This window comes from Poecilia reticulata, chromosome 1 (genome assembly GCF_904066995.2).
Source record: "Poecilia reticulata chromosome 1, P_reticulata-male-v2, whole genome shotgun sequence".
NCBI lineage: Eukaryota > Metazoa > Chordata > Actinopteri > Cyprinodontiformes > Poeciliidae > Poecilia > Poecilia reticulata.
The window spans coordinates 12981111-13007530 of NC_088830.1; the positions used below are offsets into that span (position 1 = coordinate 12981111).

The 26420-nt window shown below is 39.8% G+C and overlaps 1 protein-coding gene and 1 long non-coding RNA gene across 4 annotated transcripts in view; one reads left to right on the top strand and one right to left on the bottom strand.

The window, feature by feature from the left end:
• Positions 1-25992, top strand: part of cnnm2b (cyclin and CBS domain divalent metal cation transport mediator 2b) — a 62546-nt gene extending 36554 nt beyond the window's left edge. Inside the window, exons 2-8 of one of the 3 annotated variants that reach the window (XM_081606565.1) lie at positions 5479-5622; positions 8305-8442; positions 14557-14726; positions 17448-17541; positions 18213-18275; positions 20278-20456; positions 21283-25992. In XM_081606565.1, the coding sequence (XP_081462691.1) occupies positions 5479-5622; positions 8305-8442; positions 14557-14726; positions 17448-17541; positions 18213-18275; positions 20278-20456; positions 21283-21576 (1082 nt within the window). In that variant the 3' untranslated portion in view covers positions 21577-25992. Of the gene's footprint in view, positions 1-2324; positions 2384-5478; positions 5623-8304; positions 8443-14556; positions 14727-17447; positions 17542-18212; positions 18276-20277; positions 20457-21282 lie in introns of those variants that run through there. The other 2 variants (XM_081606566.1, XM_017303948.2) reach the window with 2 other exon arrangements.
• LOC145551510 (uncharacterized) lies at positions 11803-14246 on the bottom strand. Its single transcript, XR_014087375.1, has 3 exons — positions 12603-14246; positions 12375-12514; positions 11803-12269 (listed from the first exon to the last, which is right to left on the bottom strand). It is a non-coding gene; the product is annotated as an uncharacterized LOC145551510 (long non-coding RNA).
• Positions 25993-26420: the final 428 nt, after the last annotated feature.

The following is a 26420-nucleotide window of genomic DNA, read 5'->3' on the forward strand; positions in this document are numbered from 1 at the left end:
GTATTTTAAAGTCTATTCTCTGAGCTGCAGGGAGCCAGTGTAGGGACTTTAAAACTGGTGTTATGTGCTCCGTCCTCCTGGTTTTAGTGAGAATGTGAACAGCAGCATTCTGGATCAGCTGCAGCTGTTTGATTTGTTGGACAGACCTGGGAAGATGCTGTTGCAGTAATCAATGCGACTAAAGATAAATGCATGGATGAGTTTCTCTAGATCTTGTTGAGACATAAGTCCTCCAATCCTGGAGATGTGCATCCCAGAAGATCATCGGTTCCTGAAAGTAAAACCAGCCAGTCTGGCAGCAACAACCGCGTCACATTCAAAGTCTATTAAACCCCCTTTGACAGCATTGACTTACTGCCATGTAATGTGCTATTTACTACCTCATAAAGGGGCTAGTAGAAGTGAGCGTATGTGCCCATAAATACAAATTCTGAATATACCGGATCTGCTGCAGAGATCTGTGGGCAAGAACCAAGCCACACTGCCTTTCATGGAGGCTTGGTATGCTGCAAGCTATTCACTCCGACGTATCCCCGGATAAATATGGAGTCCTGTGACTTCCAGCATGTAGACTAGTATTGGAAAAACATTCTGTGTATAATTTTTCCTTTGCCCTCTGTTCCATGGAGAAATTTCTTTCCCTTTACATCGCAGCTCGTGGGACAGACTCTAAAATAAACAGTTAAACTTTGCATAAACATGCTTTTTTGTGGTATTTTCACAGACTGTCTTTCTTTTCATTTTGATGCCGTCTGTGTTATTCTTATTTTAAAGTGATGACCTCTGGTGCTTCCAATTAAGCTCTTCAAAGTCGATGGTGAGGGGAAACAGAGGAAAGAGACAGGTCAGCTGTGTACGTGTGTGTGTGAGAATGTGTGTTGTCACGATTGCTTGAAGAGCAGACGTTTTCGAGGGTATTCCGTGCCTTATCAGCTGGCTTATCTAAAGGTCGGAGGTCAGCTCTGATGTTCCAGGTGAGGTTAAGGTTTTCATCCTCTGATAAAGCTTGATGAGAATGTCATGTGTCCCTCTGATACTCAACAGGTTACCAGGTTTTGTCGATGTAGCCTGCTGTGTTTCTGATGAGTTCAACTCATTGGTTTTTCTACAGATTGAAAGCCATATTTTTTTCTGCAATAATAGGTTTTTATGCCTGGATATAAAGGATTTATTGATCATAGGTATAGTGAAGGCTTCACAGAGAAATAGGTCTCAGAGTTTACACTTTAGCTTTGCAATATTTAACTCTTGAGTGTTTGTCTATTCTGCATGAAGTTCACTTCAGTTGTTTGTAAAAACCCATGTTGTATATTCAAACAAATCAAACCACTTATTTAATTTAGATTATTCAAGTTTCTGGAATCTTCTTCTTGCCAACTCTGATCTCAATTCTTGTCCAGACATTTCCAATTAAATTCAAATTAACTGGGTCTTTCTAGCAACTTTTTTTTCCCCAGCAACCTGATAGAAGGCAACAAACTCACATTTTAGCTGTTTATTTTAATTTTATTGGCTTTTTCTGCTTCATTTCATCTTCCTTCCTTTATTTGTTTAATACGTTACTCCAAAGTCATTTTGAATTATTAAGCAAAACTTACTACATGGATTTTCTGTTTTGATTTAATTTAGGGACTCACCGATATGAAAATGTGGCCTGATAGCGATATCCGATATTAATATTGCCGATATGGCCAATAACCTATATTTACCGATGATGTATATGTTATATATATTTCACTACCATCTCAACACATTGAAAGACACGACCACACAGCCGACTTCTGGTTTAGTTAAACTTCCCACAATCCTATGCTGCATCACTATCGCTGGCACATAACCAAACGAATACCAAGTAACCAATCTCCTCCTCTATCCCTCCAGAAACAAATATCAACAAGAAGGAAGTAAATATTGGTTATTAATATCAGCCCAGTTTTATTATTTGGACTGAAGATATAGGTTAAAAAATGACTAATATCGGATATTAGTGCCGATAATGGTTTTAAGAGTGGATTACTTAACTTGTCATGGAGAGTTGGTGTAAGCTAGTTTGCTATACTTATCAACTTTTCCAAACACTCTAGTGACTTTTCAAAGAGTCTAATCTAATGTGCTCACAGCTTAAAGTGTATGCAAATAAACCACAACCACAGTCACAGATGCAACTACTCCATTCGCTGGGATACAAAACAACCAGACACAACCAGTGAATCAAAAAAAATAATTAAAAATGACTGAATAAAATGGTAGGGTTTTAAGAGAAATGCAAGAGAACGTAATAAAACAAAAATATTTCCCAACAGATGAATTCTTGTCTCTTGCAGGAGCAGGAAAAGCGTAGCAGACCTCTTTCAACTAGCTGGCCAGCAGTGTGCAGCAGCAGGTGGGGAAGGGGTATTTTGTTTCATTTTCATTTATTAGCGTATATGACGTCTGTCCCCCCACCCCCGTTGAATATTGTGCAGAATTTAAAATGCAGATACAAAACAGCGCTACAGCGGCCGCCGGAGCGCCAGACTTAAACTTGTGCCAATTAAAAACATTTTAAAATTTTCTGATCTGTTGGTGCAAACTCAGCAGAAAAGAATAACTAATTACTCCATGCCTGATCCGCCTGTCATCGCTGCGTCCTCCAAACAGCTTCATCACTGTGGTGTTCGGTTCTGGTTCTGGTTGGAAATTACAATTCTTGCTGCACAACAGATATTTTTCTTATGGAGCAAACTATACTTTACCTAAAACATTATTACACTTTCAATTAAAGTGCATTTTTCCATCCGTCAGTAAACTGTTAACATGTCAACATATTTACCAGTATTCTCCTGATTCTTGGTAATTTTACTGCAATATCACGAGTGTAAAATGGATAAAATTATGCAACAATACTAGATCAATTGAAATTGGCTTTGAGAATTAGTTTTTTCCCTTTTTTGCATCAGTGATGACCAAAGTATTTGCTCTGGGGACCAAAAACGACAAATTTAAACTATCGGCTGGCCACAAAATTCATTAAAGTAAAAACGCAAAAAAGTAGTTTTCTGTGGGAAAACTACAGAAAACTAGTAGTTTTCTGTAGTTTTAAATGGCTCAATAATTGTTGAGCCATTTATTGTTGTAAATGGCTCAACAATAATTTTTTTTTTAATGAAATCTGTGTATCAGTAGAGCTATAGTAGACTGGTGCCTTAATAAAAGAAAAACAATTTCCAAATGTTTTGGGTCATCAGTTGCTTTCTGTTTTGTTCAAAATCCTTTCAAGGACAACAAATGGCCCCCGGGCCACACTTTGAACACCCCTGGTTCTTCTTTGTGGAGCTTATAATTTTCAGCCAAAGCTTAGAGCATTTTAATTGAGACGGAGGAAGAAATAAAAAGGTTTAAATGACAAATAGACATATCAAGAACTAAATGACATCATGTCTATTGTTCATTCCAAACAATCATCTTTCTGCAGCATGAGTTGTGAACTTTTTATGCATTTTTTGTGATTTACCTGATCTTTGAACTAAAACCTGCAGCATTACCCTCTCAAATTTAGTCTCTACGATAAACTACGCTAATATACATTATGTGTCTTGTGCTTCACGCCTATAATCAAAAGTTGTTTTACAGCTTTTCTACAAAAAAGTCTATAGTATATTTCTAAGTAAATCAAATCGCGTCAGGATATTTATGTTCAATCTCAAGTGAAATTGAACTTCAGTTTTAAATGTTGAGTTCATTTAAACTCAAAATCAAGACCGCTGAGCTGGACAGTGTTGTCTTGAGTATTCACTTTTATTTTCAGTCATAACGGATTAGAATATTCATTTAAATGAGACTCATTTGTCAGGTTAAAAGTACTTTTAGTTTTCAGTTATTGAACATATATTTTGTTAAGCCCAGGTTTCTGTGTTAATCTATATAGAGGACAGAAACTGACATAATTAAAAATAAAAGCTGAACTATATAAATGGCCAGTAACTTAAAATTAACAGAATGATTTTAAAAAGGAGAAATTTATCTTGTGTTTTAATATTTAATTGACATTTACATACATTTTTTTCTCTTCACTTCCAAAAATGATATATTAAGTGCATATTACAAATTTTACTGTTTACAAAAAAACAGTTTGCTCACAGATACATTTATGTCTTCGATGTTTTCTATTTAATCTATTCTCAAGTCTTTTTACGTTTTTATATTTTTTATATTTTCCTGCTTTCATTTTTAATTTAGCCAGTTTTGGTCTTCCATAGAAAACACGTTTAATATAAAAATATGACAGAACATCCTTATCTTAAATGTCATTAAGCAAAAAGTAATCACATTTAGTAATCAGCTCCTTCAACTCACATTTGGTGAATTGAGTTACTGAAATAAAAATAACTTTTTAACGCTGTTCTAATTTACTGAATATGACTGTCTGTGGAGCTGATGGCACCAGAGTTCGGTTCATTGATCGGCTTTGCTCTGCTGACCAGCACTGAGTATGTTTACAGTAATTGCTTCGATAAGGACTCCTGAGGACGGATCACTTTAACCCATAAAGCTCTAAGTGTGTTTATGACGGACGAGCTCACCACTCTTAACGAAGACATTTTATAAGGAGGCTCCGCATCCTCTATTTTGTAGTTACATTAATTAATGTCTTCAGGAGTCAATCTGAAAACATTTCTCCCATCTGTTTATCACTTCCACTGGGACGTCTCGCTGTCGTGTTGTGGGGAAGCGGAGGGCTGCAGTGCGATAAAAACTCTCTCAGTAATCAGCATTAGGGTCTCTCCATCCTGCGCCTTCCTGCACCACAGCGGCCAGAGCGCCTGCCAGCTGAAGCGGAATCGATGTAGCTGTATTTCGCTACGCAGGCGTCCATCTTTTGTTGCACAACCAGGTGCATGTGAACCGGCCATTCCTCGACAGTCTGCTCACACGGAGGATCCCCCCCCCAACATCCCCTATCCCTCCCAGCCCCCACGCACACCACTTCCCGCTCCCTCGCCCGTTCTGCTCCTGGAGCTCAGTGAGAATATCACCGGGGTGGAATGGAAACTTCATTTTGCGGGGGCTAATATTAGCCCGGGCCTCTGGAAAATTCCTTTTAAATGATCGCAAGCTGAGAAAAAGCAAAGAATTTGTTTAGTGTTTTGCCTGACAATTATTCTCCGCGTGCGCTGCAGTTTGTGTTTCAGATGGGAGCGGCACGCGGGAGGGTCCTGGGAACACAGATGCGATGCGATGAGATGTCGGATCTGTCTCTTTCTTTGACTGAGCTTTTATACACATTTTCATTTTTGATACCTAACAGAACTGGCCATGCAACTTGATTGTCACAAGCTTTCTTTTCATTTGGTAATAAAAACCCATAAGTTATTCTCTGAGAGAAGTGGTTTGTGTCGACCGGTTTGTATCCCAGTAACCTGATGCTTGAACTATATCTGCTTTGTTTTATTACTATATAACCCTAACTTTACAACCTGTGTGTGTATATTTTGCTAGGAACATCCCACCTGGCCATAGTTCAGAGGGTGAACAATGAAGGCGAGGGAGACCCCTTCTATGAGGTTCTGGGAATTGTCACCCTGGAGGACGTTATTGAAGAAATAATCAAGTCAGAGATCCTGGATGAGACTGACTTATACAGTAGGTCTCCCTCTCTAAGCTCATAAATAGTTCAGTGTTTGAATGCAGACATGTGTCAAATGAGATGGTGTTGTTTTACCGAAAGGTTTTTCACCTTTCGTCACGTTCCAGCCAGTATTTTATTCGTATACCAACACAGACTAGCACAAAATTATAAACTGTTATAAATATTAATAAGAAATATTAATAGTAAAGGCCTGCTGCAATGAGCTATAAACTAATCAGTCACATGTTGAATTAAAACAAACTCAATAATTTCCATTTCCGTTTTCTCTTTTCTGTGTTTCTACTAAAAACCGGATGACAGGCGTCTTCAGTCTGGTGCTTTGGTCTCAACTTGCCCTTTTTTTTTTTTTTGAAGGACAGTTTTGTTTACAGAGACTTCATGATTCAACTTATTTGTTGTTTCTGTTGTTTTGTTAATTTATTTTGGATCTTTAAAATGTCTTACAGTTCCAGTGTAAAATGTTAGAATTTTTAATTTATTGATCTTTGAGAATGCGTTCTTGCGTTATTATGCCATTACCATTATATTAATTACTCTCAAAACAGCAATATTACCGTTTATCACAATAACTCCTGGGACAATTTATTGTCCAGCAAAATTTGTTATCATGACAGACCTAGTGTTCAAATGAAGTTTTTGACCCCTTTTACTCTGACAAGACTATAAAATTCAGTGCAACCAACACCATCTGAAAGTCATCTAGTTAAAAATTAGAGTCCAGCTGTGTGTAATCTAATCTCAGTGTAAATCCAGCTGTTTTGGGAAGGACACAGAGGGTTTTGGTAGTGAGCCAAAACCCTCTGTGTCCTTCACGAGGGATTTGGTCCATCTCAAAGACTGAGGAACATAGCAGACAGGCCAGGGGGAAGCTTAAAGCAGAGTGAGGTTAAAAAGCAATATCCCAGAGATCCAGTTACCCTCCCATAGAGCTCTGTTCGGATGAAGAGTACGGCACAGCTGAAAACCTACCAAGACATCGTTTTCACCCAGACTGACAGCCAGGAGGGCCACGGTGACTCTGGAGGAGCTGCAGAGATCCAAACCTTAGAGGGGAGAATCTGGTAACAAGATTTTACAGCAGGACAAAAATCTCTAAAAATACAGCCAGAGCTGCGGTTGGACGGACAGGATACTGGTCTAGTCTGAGTCCAGATCGAAACTCCATGAAGATTCTGGGTCAAGGCTTAAACTGATGTTTAGAAACGAACTCCCCCTGAACCTTTGCTAGGTTCCACAGACAAATGAGCTAAAAGTTTAACCTCCTGTGTGAAAAGCAGAGAAAGACTCGTGGCTGATTGCAATGAAAGATTGCTCCCCAAAGTATGGACACAAAGGAGCCAATTACAAAACCTCACATTTTTATTTGAAAGAGATTTTTTTAAAAGATTCATAATTTTCAGTCTTTTCTGTTTTATGTTGAATAATCAAATATAATCCAATTAACATTTACTGGATAAATTATCATAACCTGTAAATAAATAAATAAATAAATCTTCACTCACTGAGATCGACATTATAAGCAATCTATAATTTTGGTTACTCTTTTGATTGCCTGCTTTAATTTATTATTTTATTTTGATCTGGCTTACTTTTTGTGGCCGAGTTCAGTGTTTTGGATTTTTTTTTTTTTAACTGGCAAAATGTGACATAAAATTATAAACTATTCAAATCTTTATAATAGAGGTAAATGTCTACAGCAGTTCTAGTTGCAGTACATTTTTTATTTTTTTTAAAAGGGACATTGTACAGCTCAAACATAAATGTCACTATGTGAGGCGCGGTACTGGATAATAGCATGAGCTAATTCGCATCTGTAGGCCCTGGACAAGTTACAAACATAGATATGATGCAGTGACATTAATAGGTAATGGCATAAAGTGTCTGGTCCAAAGAGCACTAGACTTCCATCTTAATAATGAAAAATATTTCCCTTATTCATTAAAATTATTTTCTTACCAAAAGAAATCAACATGGGGTGGAAATAGTTTGCTTACAGGGACAAAATAGACATAAATTAGGACAAAAGGGGCAACTTGTAAGGGTGGGAATTGACCAGTGCTCACAAAATGAGACGTAAATATGATTAGATTTCCATGTGGGTTCTTAACTTACAACAGCTCTCTGTTGCATTTGATATTGATGCACATTTAAGCCACAATCTTGGTTGTAAAAAGTCATGTTTTTTCATCATACCCAGCTACTTATTTATTTGAAATTTTGTTTCATCATTTTTGGATATACTTTCAGTCTAAAGTGTTTGCCAAGGTAATCCGCCACCAGAGGTGTTTTCGGTTGAGGTATTTTATGAAACATATTTGCTTTCAATGTTTCTTTGAAAATAATCTTACCTTAGTCCATGGATATAAAAAAAAAAACCCAACAACTTAGTGCTGAAATATCAACCCTTTTCTAATGCGTCACAGCAAATCCTAACGCATATGGCTTTCTGTAACGTCAGGAATGTGGTAAGAATGTCGTAACAATGTCGCCCGCTAAAGGTCTCCTTTTCTGAGAAAGTGGCCACGGCCGCTGTTCCAGAAAAGCCAAAGAGCTTTGGGTAACTCCAGTTTAGGCACCCTGTGACCTGGGACAACCAGCTCGCTGTCCGTGCCTCAAAGTGATGTTTTCCTGATGGAGGAACGGCTTCAGGTTGTGTTTTCATCTTTTCTCCTCAGCCGACAACAAGACGAAGAAGAAAATCACCCATCGGGACAGGAAGCAGGACTTCTCTGCCTTCAAGCCCACTGACAATGAAATGAAGGTTAAAATATCACCTCAGCTTCTGCTGGCTGCCCTGCGTTTCCTAGCTACAGGCAAGTAGGGCTGCGTTGCTGCTTGACTTCCCCCAGTGTGCCCTCAGCTCCTAAATGTGGGGAAGGTTTGTGTGTGCATGTGCGTGTGTGTGCGGGCTTTGAGTGCGTATGTGTGTAGAATGAGTACATGAGTGTACATGAGTGTGTGTGAGGGAATGAGCTGTGTAAAGACTCACAACAAGCGTGTTGGTATGCATGTGTGTGTGAAGAGGTGGAAGGCTCCTTGAGCGTGCTGCACGGGACGTCCACAGGCTGTGTGGAGAGATCCTGGAGGAAAAGAAAAAACAAAAAAAAAAAAGGAAAAAACGCGGGCGTTTATTTGCTTGCATGTCATGCACCGAAGGTTACACGTTGCAGTCTTCGTTCGCAGCTTTAAAAACACCACCCTGTTTGCTTACACTCCCTCCTCAATGACATCACGTCCAGCGTTTTTTTGGCCTGTGATCGCGGTTCTCACACAAGTCGACATACTTGGGTGCTTGCTGGTGTAAAATGTGAAGCATTTCAGCAGCTTTCCCCGGGGAAGCGGAGCAGGCGGCAGCGGGACGGCAGAGTTGTAGGACGACGGCAGCGGCTGACGGTGCCTCGTCGCATTTTGGATTTGCTTTCGAACTTTGACCTCGCGGCTAAGCGTTGATTAAGTTTCTCCAAAGGCTATTAGGGAGTTCAGTTCCTCTCAGCGGAGCCTGCAGCCAGCTGACACACATCACCGCCGCTGAGTTGAAGGAGCTGATTGGCCCAACAGGTGGCTGAGGCTGACCAGTGGCTGTTGGGATACACACTTCCTCATTTCTGGTCCCACTTTGTCCCAAAATGCAGGGTGTGTGTGTAGTTTTATACAGTGGTGGCGATCAGTATTTCTTTAGGCTTCTGAACACATTGGCTTTGTTTTCCCTCATTTCTCTGTCCGTTTTCAGTCGCTTGGTCAGAACATTTATGGATAACTTAGACTGAGCCACAGTGCTTGAGAGAAAACTCGACACGGAACATACGTAAAGTAAAAAATGTGATCTTATTGCGGAAAAAAAAAACATTTACCTGGAAGGCGGCCACCGGATTAAGGGTGGCAACTTATCTTATGCTAAACAGAGTTAGGACCAGCAGATGTACATGATGGATGGATGGAGTGTAACGTCTGTTTGCTGTTGTTTCTAGGGGCGGCCAATATGGACTTAGAATTTTATCGCGACATTTTTTTGGTGCGATATTTTTGTATGATAAATATTATCAATAAAAATTACAAATTTATTAGTTTTTAGGTAACTGTAGCCGCATGGCACAGCATTCTTAGCACCACAAACACAATTGTTCTTGGAAAACATGTCCATTTGAGATATGCTTCTTCAGGAGGCCACTGACTTAAATAAATATGTGTTTTATATCACTGAGCTGCACACAGTATCTGTATTCCATAATATCTTTGAATCTACTCATATTTATTGCTATTTTTGTGCAATATGTGGAGAAAAAAATAACATTTCCGATGTTTTTTATTTACCATCAGTGACTGAAATTCATCATGACAACAATAAATCAAAGCTCTCACCCCAATAAGAATTTTTCACGATAAATGATAAACAATACGATAACTGTTGGATGCCAATAAGATGTTGAATTACCGTATTTAAAATTAGCTCATTTAAAAGTATGTCAAATACCTGCTTAAAGGTTGTTATTTTCAAAAGTTTCTTTTAATCTGAAAAAATGAGCCTCGTCAGACCTCATTTTAATTTGTTGAGTTTAACTGTAAAGTGTTTAAGGTCAGGCCGTTACACCTCATTTAGATTTAACCTCAGACTTTGACTAGGCCAATGCTTTTCTTGCTCTTTTAGAGCTTTTCTGAGGTTGTCTTGATTTGGATCACTGTCCTGCTGAAGAAGCCAGGTGTGCTTAAGCTTCAGATTATAAATTGATGGAGGGAAATTCTTCAGGATTTTCTGGTATTTTGCACAATTCATTGTTCATCTCACACACACTGGAGTGTGTTCCAACACCCACTACCACCTCTGTGAGTGTCTAGTGGCACAATATTCATATTCTGTAATGTATAAGTTTGACTTAGGGATGGGTAAATGAGGCGTCATGAAGCGTTTCGACTCATAGCAACACTGTATTGATACTGTGTCGATACTGTGTCACTGAATACTGACACCTGCTGGACGTTAAAAATCCCTACAGGCAATGTAGTTAAGACTAATTTGATGGCTTAGAATTTTATGACAATAAGATTTAAGTCATTGGATTTTATTATACATTGTATTATTTCATATCTTCAGTGAAATTTAAAATATTTGTTATTCTTAGTCAGTAAATGTGTACAATAAAGTGAAAATTTAAGTTAATGTGTTTGGAATGAGGATGCTTGTGGATTGGAGTTTTTTTTGCACATTTTTATTCTATTACGCTTTTTTGACACAACTTCTCCTGCTGTGGAAAAAACCCTCTCACATGGCACAGATGAGGCTGGAGTGCAAAGGTATTGCAATGACAACCGGAAGAGGTTAGGATAAATTGTCTTGTGTTTCTGCCAGTATGTCATTGGATCCTGACATCTGGCAATATTTCCCTCTGCAAGACATCTCAGCACCTCCTGGATGGCATCAGCTGTGGCACTTTTGGTCTACCTGCCTACTTCGGTGTCAAGATGGTGCCAAAGGTTATCTAAAAACAACAAATTGACGTTTTAGTACATCTTGTCCAAACAAACAACAAATAATGCTGAATAACATGCCTGAGTTGGGTGCAGACAGCTGTTGTGAAGATGGTCCCGGCTGGGGCTCGTTTGTGCGTCCGATAATAGACGCACATTCTGACCGTAGTCTACTGATGGCCTCAATGCATTTGGAGGAACTGCGGAACCCAAGTGATTTAAATCTGGGATTTAGAAGTGTTGCAAGTGTCAACACACTTTTTGACTCCAGATTGGAAGCAGTGTCTGTGACTCGACGCTTCAGGTTTTCATGTAGGTGTATGGCTGGCTGTGTGTGCAAGGTTGATGCAATACTCTCTAGTGCAAGATAGAGCATTTTCATCATTGGAATGACCTTGGATCCTGACACTCGCCTCTCTTCAAACAACTCCACTGTAGCTTGATGGAAAGGAGCAAGCACAAGAAGTGTTTCTCCTATGATGGTATACTCATCAGCTGTAAGTAGAGTCAAATCTTCTTTTAGAGAGGCCACAGATACCCAAACTGGTTCCCTCTCATCATGTAGCCTTGACAGCATTTCATATATGCTCTTCCAGCGTGTTGGCACCTCATTGATAAGTTTCAGGATTGGTCGTCCCATCTGTTGTTGCACTTGAGCAAGCTTCTCCTTGGCTGCACTTGAGCAGCCAAGGAGAAGCTTGCTCTGAAGTATGATCTGAAGTGATCTGAAGTATGTGACAATGTGCCTATATTTCTGTGTGATGGATGTAAGTGTGGGGATCTGATCACATGATTTTCTAACTAATAAATTGAGAGTAAATGCAATGCATATCGAGTGCCGAATTACTAGCTGCCTAGCGGATGCGATCATGTTTGGTGCTGCATCAGTCACAAGACACCTTACTTTACTGGTCATGGCCCAGTCCTCCATTATGTCTCTTGTGACTTGGGCCAAATTGTCAGCAGTGTGACTTTGTGGAAAGTATTGTACTCCTAACACAGATGTAGACAACTGCAGATTTTCATTAATGTAGTGACAGGTAAGAGCCAAATAAGGCTCCATGTTCACAGATGTCCGCATGTCAGCCGTTATACTCACTGCCACAGCTTGCTGTACTTCCATTTTCACTCGTTCGCGTTCCTCCTCAAACTTTTTGGCCACCATTTGTTTGATGGTCTGAAAATTATATCAGTGAAACCAAAACAAAATCAATATATTAAAATTAAAGATTTATTTTTTTTTATTTTTTTAACTATTACTTTAAATAATTTCCACACAAACCTTTCTGGTTGGCAAACCATATGAAGGTTCAAGGACTTGAACCAGTGCCTTGAACCCTTCACTCTCCACAATGCTGAGAGGCTGGCAGTCCTTCACAATGAAATTCAGTAGAGCCTCATCCAGCATTTGCTTCCTAGAAGCTTGATGGTTAAAAATGAAGTAAACGATACATTTAGATTAAATAAGTTATTAAAAGAAACTTGAGTAATTTGTAAAATGGCTGTATACCTGAAGTTATTCTAGGTGTATCTGGGACTTCATTCTCATGTTTGGCCCTATAATTCCTCAGCATTGAGGAGGTGGATTTATTTACATAAGACAATTCTGTCAAACATATGCGACACCTAACCTGCAGAACATAATATGAAAGTAAACTAAGAGTCAATTTCAGCTGAATTTAGATTCAAATAGCTGAAAAGAACCGGATGAAACAACAAAATGAAAATAAATACCTTATCTTCCGATGTAAGATCAAAATGGTTCCACACTGCAGAAACCTTTCGTTTGTTTGGAGGCTGTTCCATAGTTGACACTGTACCAAAAAAGATCACGAATTCTTTTGGCAAATGCATCCCGCTGACAGATTCGCTTCCTTATAAACACAGTTTGGCATCCAGTGTCATTTCAAAACAGTTCCTGTATTGGTCACGTGACTTGCTGAAACCAATACGCCCACCGACACGGGTGTTGGTCTATGGGCTTGATGCATGCGCCGGCGCGTCGGTGTTGCTGGACCCATCACTAGTTTGACTGTTTGTTACTTTTTGAGCTCCTTTTTGTCAACTTGATGTTGCCAGATAGTTTTAAGGGATGTCTTGACTCTGAAGGTCTCACATTAGTCAGATCTAAAATCCACTGGATGATTTAAAACATTTCAATTACATTTAAATGTAACTGAAAACAGAGGAAATCTTTATGTTTTACTGGAAGCACTGGGTGTGATAAACTAATGGATGATGCAGCTCTGTGGTACTTTGTGGTACTTTCATATTTTTCTCTTTGTTAAGAATTTCCAATAATATCCATCTGCTCTAGTTCCTTAGGCCTGACAATTCTCTTATTTGTTTGCCTACTTGTCTTGTCTTGTTGAAGAAAACTTTAAAAAGAAAAACCTTGACAGGGTCGAGTACTGTTAACAAGACCCATTTATTTTATAGGTTACAAGCAAGTTTAGCATGAAAATGGACATTGTAAAAGTATTGCACAATGCTTTTTCAGAGATTGGGTTTGAAGAAGGGTTGGACTTGGGGTCGGCAGTAGGATCGGAAATACGGTTGGACTTTGGTTCAGAAGGAGAGTTGGAATCAGGGTTTGAAACAGGGTTCTGTATCCTCTACCTAGATAAAGGTAAATTGGAATCAGGGTTGGAATTCCACACTAAACAGAGGCAAATTGAAATAAATAACACTACTAAATAGTAGTTATTTCTGTGAAATGAACAGCGTTCTACTGTTTCAGAACACAGGAAGATGCACTTGAAGTGACGTCACTGTCTTGTTTGTGATCGCGGACCATCTGGGAATTAAAGTTTAAGGCTTTTTACGCAGTTCATTAGCGCCCCCAGGTGGTCAAATGATTATTAGCTGAATTAACTAGAAAGTGGGGGGTGAGTTGGTGTCTGACTCTGTCCGTCGCAGAGCAACACAGAGACACATAACCACACACACACACACACACACACACACACACACACACACACACACACACACACACACACACACACACACACACACACACACACACACACACACACACCCAAGGACAATTTACAGAAACCAATTATCCTAACGGTCACATGTTTGGACTGTGTGTCACATGCTGTGACATTGGGTCACCCCTATGTCTTGAATTTGGGGGGTGGGGGGGGAATCATATTTTATTTATCGCTACAGAAGGGTTCAGTGAATGCGCATATGAAACTGGTGGGTTTGGTACCTCAAAAAAGGTTAAGAACTACTACTCTAGACAGATACTCAGGACCCAGCATGACGGTGTCTGGTTCAGAAAATGTAGAAAATATTACTCATTGTTTTCCAGTTTTGAATGAATATCGGCACACGCTCCTTTGTTTTTCATCTTATGCTTTGATTAAAAATCTTGTACTATTTAACCCATAAAGTGTAATTTCAAAAACCGCCTCACAGTCTCCTCATGGCCTCTTTTTGTCTGCTTGGTTTTTCAGAGCTGGAGCCATTTTTTCCGGCACAGATGTCAGAAAAGATCCTGCTGCGATTACTGAAACTCCCCAACGTCATCCAGGAGCTGAAATATGATGTGAATAACAAGCGGGCAGCAGAGCACTACCTCTACCACAGGAACAAGCCTGTGGATTATTTCATCCTCGTCCTGCAGGTGCGCATGCAGTTGGGCACAATGAAGGGGGGAAAAAGCATAATTTTAGTTAAAAAGATTTTAATCTATTATGTTTGCCTCTACTAGAAATAACCAGAAATACTATTTACATTTAAAAGAGTGAATGTCACTCTTCACATTTCAGCGCTGCAGCTCTTTAAAGTCAGACAATAAAAGTGGAGAAGATGCAGCTTCTCCCAAGCTTTTCAAATCGCATTGATGAATTTTCATTTATTTTCTTCGACAACAGCTGCACAAACAGCACTACTTTGGAAAATCACATAAAATACGTTGCTGTCAGTTTGGTAAACTATTGTTTTCCTATGTCATAATGTTTTTCCACTGTACAGGCCGAAGGGGTTCATTCCCACAGAGGCCATGCATCCTTAAATGGTATGCATGCTATGGTTTTAATGCCGGACAGCTTAGATTACAACAGCAGCAATGGCAAAGATAAACAACTCATGAGCAGTTAAAGATGTTTGACCTCATCATTTTTCACATACCAGCCAGTTTACAGCCTTAAAATGTACAATCTTTCTATTAGAACTGAAGAACTGAAACGATTAGTTAGATTAGTCGTGATTAATTGATTATTGAAATAAATCTGTTCTACCCAGAATTTTTTAAGTGGCATTTTTGGCTTCACTTGGAACAAATTGCATATATATATATATATATATATATATATATATATATATATATATATATATATATATATATATATATATAAATCCTATTAAGCACCTTAAACACTTATCAAAAAAATAAAATAATGAACAGATTAATTGACAATATTTTATTTAGCTGCAGATCCATTGCTACAAATGACCAAGCTTCCATTAAAGGCATGCTATGATGTTACATTTCAGGCAGTACTATTTTTATTTTCTTGTTTAAAGGGGGATTAAATGATTTATTTGCAACTTTTTAATGTATTTAATGTGGTGTTTGTAGTTAAGTAAAAAATCTGCAGCATGTGCCAATGTTTTTAATCTTATTAATACCCAGAATAATTGATAAAATAATCCATTACTAAAATAAACATTATTCAAAAGCCCTACTTTCTATATGTTTAAAAAGAGCTGTAAATAGAAAAGATAACACAAACGATAACTATGTGGACGCTCAGTTACATCATCCACACCAAAGAGTGTTGCAGTCACTGTTAGGCTTCTGATTGGTCAAGACCAATTAAAATGAAAATCTAATGACTCCATTCACCTGGAACATACGTCCGAAACATTATGATCATAACATGTACTTATGAAAAGTTAAAAGCCAAGACTTATCCTGTCTGCAATTTAATTCTACAAACTATTATTAGCACGGGTGCAAACAGGTACGGAGGATCACAAAGGTTTATGTTGTTCTTTTTTTTATTTTTCAATCTTGCCTCGCTCCATACTTTGTCAGTTTTGTTATATCTGACTCACTCCTTCTTAGCATGTAAAGAAAATCTGGGTTGCAGATTTCTAGAGAGACGTTTTGTCCTTCTGAGAATTCAGTTGTGGCTCTTTGCTGGAGGCGTAGCGACGTCCTCCCTCAGTTTAAAACAGCTCACTCATCAGCTCAACACATAAAGCACATATTAGTTCAAGTCGTCGTTTCCTACACTCATCTCTCACACCTCATGAAGATGAAGACAGCATCGTCTGGTTCTGCCCAGGTCCAGATCCAACAAGCTGGTTCACCTCCTGGCCCAACAAATTTACTGTGAAGACGCTTTCTTTCCCTATAGAAGTTAATTCTAGAGTTTGACTAGGACACTCTAGAACCTTTATTTTATTTGCTTTCAGCCGCTCAGAGCTGAAAAGTCTTTTGGATCCCATAACCTAAATAAATTGGTTTAAGGTTCTTACTGTGATGGTCAGACATTAAGGTTTTCAAGTCCAGAGCAGAATTTGTGATTCCTTCAATTGCAGCAACTAATGCAGAACATTAAAGCAGCAACGCAGCCCCAGACCATCATACTATCAATCAATCAATCAAATGTTATTTGTATAGCACATTTCAGCAAGGCATTTCAAGGTGCTTTGCATAATTAAAGAAAAAAATAAAATAAAACAGCATGTGACATTGAATAAACGGTAAGAAAGAGAAAGAGATTTTGGGAAAAAAAAAGAAAAAGATTAAAAAAGATAAAAACATACTTTTGTTACGGAATTTAAGCGCCTGTCGTCTCCGGACTCCGCCGTCCATTTAACACGGGTATTATCCAGGCCCCGTCGCCTGACAGGACACTACCACCACCTTGTTTTGTACTGGGACGCGTGCCATCCACAAGGTTCTAGTTTTGCCTCATCGGTAAACTGAATATTTCCTAGAATAAGATTCGTTTTGGCAGATTTGAGATGGGCTTTTGTCTTTCTTTTCTTGCCTCTGAACGCTCCGCTGGATGGCCTTTTCAACCAGTTTCGAGCTTGAATGGCTTTAATTGATGCGGGAGAGGCTGATCACCACTCCTTCAAAGGTTCTTGACTTCATCACCCTTCCTGACTGATTAATATCAATGGCTTTGCTTCTCATCTATTTTTGAATTTATTTAGATCAGGAGATCATGTGTAGCCTTCTCATCTTTTAGGCGAGGTGGCCAGTGAAATTAAATTCAACTTCCCAAATAAATGGGGTCAAGTCGAGTTAATGCATGGTTTAAAAGGCGAGATCATTACTTTTGGGTGACTTAACAACTAAATAACCTTTGTTCTTTTATGGCTGTAGGGGAAAGTGGAAGTGGAGGCAGGAAAAGAGGAGATGAAGTTTGAAGCAGGACCATTCTCCTTCTACGGGATGATGGCTCTGACAGCGCCACCTGGTAAGAGCTCTAGGTCTTTGTCGTCATGGTGAGGGACTATATGGGGGAAAACTACGAAAATCAGCCCTTCACTTTCTCCATAATAAATGTTTTTTGATTGTCATTAAGGTTAATTAATTGTAAGCCGTCCAAAGATTACAATATATGATTTATGTTTAACCTCAAATTCAAGATTATACTTTCGCAAGTATCTTTTGTAGCCCTTTTCTGTTCATGTTTTGTATTCTGAAGACCTAAAAAAGCTTCTTGTTTCTAAGCAAAGACTCAGTGATTGAGCTGAAAGTGGCTGTTTTAAAGAGGCAGCATGACGTCATGGACAAACGTCACCAGAGAACATCAGCTGGTGATTGACTCAGTCCTCCCACTTCATTCATAAACTTCACAGACCGCCATGTTCGGATTCTCTCTGTCGTTGGGTTTAGGGAGACACCTGGTGGTGAAATGGTGGAACATACATTCCTTCTAGTTCTAAGTGAAATCAAACCAAACACAGTTTGATGTTTCAGAGCTCTTTATCTAAAAACTAATTGCTTCTGATTGAAACTTCTCTCACGGATTAAATAATTTTTAAAGCTATTGATTATTTCTACACTACTGACACTCTTTTTTTCTTCTTCTTCCTTTCTTTCATTCTTTTCTCCTCACGATGGCCTTTCCCTCTTCTTCCCAAGTGCCGTTGTCTCTGTCTCGTACATTCACCGTCAGTAGGGCAGAATCATTAGCGGGATCTCCAGGTATGGTGACTTTTCCTGTCCTTTTTAATGCCCATTTTACCAATTATATCTCCAGCCAGGAACTAACAGGGTTACCGCACAATCTGGGAAAATCTGATATTTGACTTAATTGATTTACAGAGCTGGATAAGTTTGGAAAGAGAAAATAAGATTTCAGAAAAATATTTGTGTTTCCATATTAATCTAAATATGCCCTTCCTTCATTTCTCCCCTACTTTAATACTTAGCTTCCTAATGTCTTTACTTCTTTCAATCCTTGTTCTCTGTCCAGTCTCTTTGTCTTCCTTCCTTCTTTCCTGTTTTACTCCTTCATTTCTTGTTCTTTCCTTCTTTCCTGTTTTACTCCTTCCTTTCTTGTTCTCTTTTCTTCTGTTCTTCCTCTCCTTCTATTCTTCTGTCTGTCCTTCCTTCCTGTCTTTTTTTTCTCTTTCAAATGTTACCTATGTCACGTCATTCCTTGTTTTGCCTTTGTGTCTTCTTTCCCTCCTTCACCGATTCCTCTCTTCCTTGAATTCTACCTCATTTCCTTTCTTCTAGTCTCTTGTTTTCACAGGTTTCATCTGTACAGCCTGATGGTGAACTTCAGTATTTTCGGCCAAGAATTCTGTAATATGAAGTATATATATATATATATTTGGCTATGAGTGTTTTCATTGATCCTTGTTGTGGTGTTTGTTGCTCACTATGAAACCTGCTGTTCAAGAACGCAGCAGCACAGACTCAAGGGCCTCGCCCCCTGAGCCATTAGTCAAGTATCTGAATGGTGTCTGAGTCCGGAGGCCCCAGAGTGGAAGCAGACTCCGCCCCCACTCGCCCCTGACCTTTAACCCTCCCACTGTCTAAACAAGACCTGCAGCTACAGCCCCCTGCTGGACAGCGCACATACGTATGTCCACATGTGCAAACCCCATGTCCACACAAGCACACCCTCATGTTTCTGCCTGACCAGAAACAGCCACACTGAGCGTCTTTTTCCACCTGTTACGATGCGGTGACTGGCTCAGCGACAAACGCACACCGCCTCTTTGTGTGTTGACCCGGTACCTAGAAAGTGGAGTACTAATCCACCAGAGTTCACATGCCAGGTCTTTGGCCCACACACACACACACACACACACACACACACACACACACACACACACACACACACACACACACACGCACACACACACACACACACACGCGCACACACACACACACACACACACACACATCCTGACGTGGGATTACATACATTCCAGTCCCTGTGGCAGCATTAGAGCTGGCCAAGCCGTTTTCACTTTGTTGTGTGTGATTTCCACGTCTTTAAGGAGTGGAAAACATAATCTGGCTTTAATTAAAAATTAGAGGGAAGAAAACAATAACAGAGCAAATCTTCTGGGTGGTGGCACATGAAAAATCGGCAGCAGCATCCCCGGACATGCAGGGTTCACCTGCAAATGAGATTTCCATACATCACAGTGCTAATATGTAACTATAAAGACTTCAGCTCTTCTGTTGCTTTTGGTTTGTGTTTGAACTAGGATCTCTCTCCATCCTCGACTTTCTTGCTGAAACCTGAACATTTTGGATCATAACAGACATTAAGAACTATAAATAATATAAACCATCTGTTCTATCTGAACAACAGCATGATGCAGTCACCACCATGCTTTACTGTGAGTGTACTGGATACATATTTTACATTTAAGGTGCCATTCATTCTAAAAGAAATGTGAACAGTTTTGATATCTACAATGTGTGTAGGATGTCAAAGAGACAGTTTCCCTCTTTCCACATGTCAAAAACGTCCCAGCTAGCCTTGTTCAGTAATGAAAATGACCCCCTGTGAGTGAAATAAGTGTCCAATTAGTCCACTGATAGAAGCTGAAAAATAATTTCAACAATCATTCGTGTTCTTGGACTGTGTTTAATACTTGACCAGCGCTCTGCGATGCCCCGTTGGACTCTGCTCAGTCACATCTGTGCGTTTTGACCTCCTCATCTTTTTCTGTCCTCACAGAGAACAAGTCTCCTCCACGCTCATTTGGCCTGAACCACTCAGACTCCCTGAACAGGAGTGATCGCATAGAGGCCATCACGCCAACGCTGGGCAACAGCAACAACCAGCTCAACTCCTTGCTTCATATGTACGTCCCCGATTACTCTGTCAGAGCGAGGTCGGACCTGCGGTACATCAAGGTGAGAATAGCTGCAAGGATCGGGCCAGAGAACATGGAGACTCAAAAGCCTGAGATGTGTACCTGATGCTCATGTAGTTTATGTTAATGCACTGTAAAACATTTCAGCTGCGTTTAGTTGTGTCTGCTAATGTTTGCTCTTTGCGTCGATGAAATCTTGCAAGTTTTAGGGTGCATTCACACCAGCCCCGTTTAATCGAACTCCAGTCCATTTGATAGAAAGTCCGGATCGGTTTTTTAGGTGTGAACAGATAATCAAACTTTGATAAAGACCAAAAAAAGTGAACTCTGGTCCACCAATACCTAGGTCTTGATTCGATTAAAGTGACGTCTGGCACTTTTTGAATGCCAAACGGACTAGAGACCGCTCCAAAAGCAGGAAGCGGACTATACTGCAAGGCATTCTGGGTAAATACAAACGATAGAGGGAGAAATGTTTCAAAGTCTTTTACCAAAGACAAATGAGAAATCTATCGATATTCTAAATATTTTTGATCAATCTACCCACCTACTGAGGAATGTGTAATAATTATTAAACAACAAAAACTGAGTTAAGACCTAAACAAGTTTCTGGTTGACCTTACTGGCACTTGCATTTTCAAGGCAACAAATGAACCTCCATTTCTGAACAAGTCAAACCTCCTTCAGGTGTTTCACAGTGTGGCATAAATTCATATGTTAACAACAAAAACTTATTTTCTTGTTTTGTATTATGTTGCATAAATTTATACACTGTTCCGCAAACGGTGTATACCATTGATGCTTTATGAACGTGTCCGGTATCTGTTGCGAGAAGTGACCCCAGCAGCGACTCCTCTGTTGTCCAGGTAACGCGCCAGCAGTACCACAATGCCGTGATGGCGTCACGGATGGACAAGACGCCCCAGTCCACGGACAGCGAGCTCACCAAGATCGAGCTCACGCTGACGGAGTTTCACGACGGCGTGGAGACCCCGGCCATCGTCACCACCACGGCCAGCACCACGAGCACCTCCCCCGCCGTGGCCGTCGCCACGGCCAATGAGACGTCCCACCTGCTGACCCCGCAGCATAACTGTGTGGGCCAGAACCTGGGCCTGAGCTGGAGCAACCACAGCGCCCACAATGAGGGACCCATGTAGCCCTCAACCCCCCGCTGCGGCCGGTGGAGAGACCCTCCACCTTGTCCCCTGGACACGCATGGAGCAGTGGTGTTAGGTGAAGAGGGAAAGTGGGCGGAGTCAGGGTTCTGCTCCAACCTGAAGCCCCAGTTCAGTCAGTGAGACCTTTCCACTGTAGGGGTCGATGGCAGCAGCGGGGACGATGGGTCACCAGAACCCCCCCCCCTCTCCCCCCGCTGTACTGACAGAACCAGTGAAACGAGTTTTTCAACGGACTGGAGGACAACGGAGTGCAGGTCCGCTCGCAACGTAATGCAAAGCTCGCTGGACTTTCTCCTCAGGCCAAAGACTTTGGTCCCGCCCCCATCCTCCTCCGTCCCGACACACTGAAACAAACCCTCCGCTCCAGTGCTCCCTGCAGGGAGGCTCAGGCGACTGCTGGTCCAATCAGACTCACACACAGAGCGACGGTTCGTCACAGACTGCACCAAAAGAAACCGCTAAACCGAGAACCAAGAATGTTTTTTTTCTTGTATTTATTTATTTTATAATATTGTTTGTATATATGTACACGTGGAGAAGTGAAAAAATAAACTAAGAGCATGCATCCCCAGAACATGCTACATATATGAACACCCACTCATGTATATGAGGAGGTGAGTCTTTTACAGAAACACTATGTACATTGAAGATCTATTATTTTTACTATTATCTTAAATCAGGCTTATAGTATCTTTTACACCTTTAAAAAAAAAAGAAAAAAAAAGCAAATCACACTATTGCCTTGGAGAGAAATTCTGTAATTAGATACTTTAACAAAGTGCAATGAACAATGATTTATTTAAGAGATGATTATAAAAGATGATTCAGTGTATTCTAAGTTGGCAGATGTATTTGTATGTTTGTGCTGTCTGTACATTTGTTTCTGAGACGCGCTCAGCTGCGTCTCTTCCTCTTTGTCTCTGTCGCGTTTTTGACCGACCTCAAGCACGTCTGGCTCAAGTGACGCCTTCACCAGTTACTGCAGTGTAGTTTGGGTGGGGAGGGAGTGAAAGTGCCAACCAACAAAGGTATCTATGCATGAGAGGTTCAAGTGTTTTTATGCCTTTAGTTCAATCAAACGTGAGAACTGCACAGTATTAACGGCCTCGTCCTAACACGTCAGAAAGAGCAACCTCGACATTAAATGATGCACAGCTAATGCTTTTCCATTGTTTTGCTTATAAATATGTCTGGTTTTGTTTTAATTCTGTTTTTTTTTTTTTTTTTTTTAGCTGGTTTGGACAACGTGACAGACACCAGGCTGTCACGTTGTTTTGGCTTCCCTGCAGATTGTAGTTAATAACCCAAGCTTATTAGTTATTGAGTTGATCCGATTTTAAGATGTTCTTCAACAATGCTGGCTGCTATTAAAGAGACATATTTATACATCGTTCTGATTTTTACCGGAGGTAAGCTGATTGTGTTTCATTTGCATGATTAAAACATATTTTAAAGGATATTCCAGGGATGGGCAATTTGAACTAAAAACTGCTCTTAAGGTTACACCAGTTATAGGATTATTTTGTAAATATTGGCTCCCAACCTCTTGTATAACTTATGAAAATAATAACACAAGTCAAACAACAAACCTCTTCCTGAAGATGTCTAAAATAATTCTTTAGTTAAGGAGAAGCTGTCCCGTAATCAACGATTTTGCATGTTTAAGCCTTTTAATGTTGACTGGTGTGAACATGGGAAGTGACAGAAAAGCAACAAAATAACTAAAACTGAATCTAATCTTGTTCCTGACTAGCATTAAGCAAACAGCACAGCTGTTATTGATCATGTTGTTTCAATTCTTGTTATCGATAAACCTCATGATGAAAACCTTTTCAGCCATGAATTAGCTTGTTGAAAGCTAATGAATTCATGCTAGCTATCTTTAGCTAGCTGTGCTACGGTCCCTTTCTTCCAGTGTCTGTCAACTATACAGTTTTATTTATGAAGTAACCAATTGTTGCTAACTTCATCTTTAAAGTGATTCTAAAGCTAGAATAAAAACAACATTTCGGGTCTAATATGTTTGAAATCCACCTTTGGACAGATACTTAAGTATTAAAAAAGTCTTTACCTATCCCTGGGATGTTCAGAGAATTTGTTTTATTGGAAAATATTGACTTAATTTCTTGTTGAGTCAGCTCAAAGATGTCTGCTTTAGACTTGGAGGAGAGGCAGGACAAGAATGAACCAAGATTAAATATTTATATTATGCAAAAAGTTGAATTGTTTATTTGTTTCAGACAAAAAAATAAATAAAAAAAGCTTCTTCCCATCTAGCTTAACAAGCAGTTCTGTTCATGTTTTCCAAAATTTGTAGTCTCTTGCCATTTTTTTTATACTTTACCTCACAGGACAGAGTTTTAATGCACTGTGTGCTGGAAAGTAAAGTAACTCTGTGCAGATGTTAATGAAAATAGGAGTTTCCACGCCTGTTCATTCACATGTTGTTTTTCTTTTTGTGAGTTTTTTTCTTATTTTATAGCAACATGAAAATGTCTCTTAAGGCTGAATTAGTCTCTTTAAAATGTAATTCCCGATAGTAACCACTGGTGGTCGCTGTTTCTTCGTGTTTTTCCATGTGAGCGTGTTTTGAGTGTGTGTTAGAAAGCCTGGGAAATGAGACAAAATAGTCCACCCATCTGCTCCGCCACGAAAGGGCGTCCCCTCCTGTTTCATAAGCAGACACAGATAGCGTCTGCTCAGTTTGCAGCTGTTCTTTTTTGTTTGTTTGTTTTTTTTTAACTATTATTGTTGTTGTTTACTTAAAAGTGCTCCTTACGCAGCAATCCCATCCTGCTCTGCTGGAACAATCGCTCCCCTAAGATAAAACAATGTTTGAGTGCAGCATTTAAACAAGGCCGTGGGTCCCAGTGCCTAACAAAAGAATAAATAGCGCGGCAGTTCAAAACGACAAATATTATTTTTTTAATGAACGCACAACAGGAAACAGTGTTGGGGCATCTGCTGTGACGGGGTTTATATTAATACTCCATAAAATAGAAAACATGCATTCTCCTTTGTTCTAAGCTAACAACTCCATCATTTGAGTGAATGCTGTGGTGTGTTTTTACCTGCTCTGATGCTTCTACCTGAACACGACATTCCTGTTGCCTCTTTCAGCTGGTGGTTTAATAAAAAAGTGAATGATTAACAGATAAAACAGGAGTCGTCTTTTGTAGTTGTGGTTGTGCAAGTCACACAAATCCGGCGTCTTGGGAGACCAGAAACTATAATTCTTGAAAATTCAAGTGTCGCTCCTGTGAGCAGCATTTTCTTTTTTTAAAAAAAAACCAATAATTTTAAAGCTTCATCTGACTCTATCCCGCCCCTCACTCTCAAAAAATAACAAACATGGCGCCGTTCGGTGTTTTGTGTAGTTTTCTGGTAGTGTTACAGCGCCACCGACTGGCCCGGCATAGCTAGTACATCATTTTCTGTGGCGCTGCATCCTGTCGTGTGGACGCCATTTTTTCTTATCCGTCAGCCAAAAATATACTGATCTCGTCTCAGTGTGTACAAGGCCTGAAGAAATTTTTTTGTTTGTTTGTTTGTTTATTTTGCCAGAGCTGCAGTCATAAATCTATTTGTATAATGTAGCAGGAAGAAGCCTGCCCCAATATTCAAAACACCTGGCCCCTAATCACCTCATGAGGGGTGGAGAGTATAAAGGCAGACTCTCTCACCTTGTTGCTTATGCTGGCATTTGGTCACGTCATTGGGAAGGTCACTTGGGTAGCGTGCATGTTTTAAAGCTCTACATCAGTAAGTAATGTTTCTCCTTCAGCATAAGACCTACAAATTCAATATTTGACTTAAATTGTTTACATCTAGAAAACCACTGGAAGCTCCTGCTTGGTACTGGGGTGTGGCTGTGATTCACCCTCCCCAGTGCAGTTTTCACATAAAACGGGTATGTATTGTTTTATTGCACCCATACAGCTCCATAACACCAAAAATAACAATTATTTATATATAGCACATATTGGAAAGCTGATCCTCCTGCTGTGGGCTGGAAAGGATCCTCTGGTTTGGGGTAAAGTCATCCAGCTCTGGTAGGTGACAATGGTTTCCTCTGCCTTCCATTGTCTGAAAATCACCTACTAACCTTTTGATTTAATTCCAGCTCTGTCACTGCTGCAGCTCACTGGAGACCCTGCTGTTTTGTTTCAGTATTTTCTTTCATTTTTTTTTGGTTACTTTATCTTGCTTCATTGGTTGGCTGTTTTATTGTCGCAACTGCTTTGTTAATTTGTTTGGTTTCTTTAGTTTTGGGTTTTCTTTGGTTTGAATTTGTTACTTTGGAACATTCTATTGTTTTGTGTACCCTCCAGCTTCACTGCAGGAAGCAGCCATGGATTGTTTTAAACTATTCTATTAAAACATTGATTATTTTAATTGGTTAGGTTGGAGGTAACCTCATTTTAGTCTTTGGCCAAGTGTAAATTGTAGTAATTGTGTTTTTTTTGTATTTGCTTGTTTGACCCCACCCCCTTGTCTCCAGGCTGAGAGCTGACGGTAGTGGGAGGGGCCTCCTGGGAGACTGGAACTGTGTTGTGCGAGTGGCCGGATTGCGAGTGGATTGAATGCCTGTTCACAAGTGTTTGGGGTGATTTATTTTGGATTTATACATTTATTTTAGGAACCAGTTCCCATTTGGACCGTCCTCCCCCTGCTGGTAGGCCTCAGTACTGTACACCCCCTTCCTATTGTGTTCCTTATGTTGTGATTGTCTACTTTTTAACATGAAATAATAAATGTAATCCCATTTTTTTGGAAAAGTCTTGTTCTCTGTGGTCACGAACCTCGAGCCTACTGGCAGTATA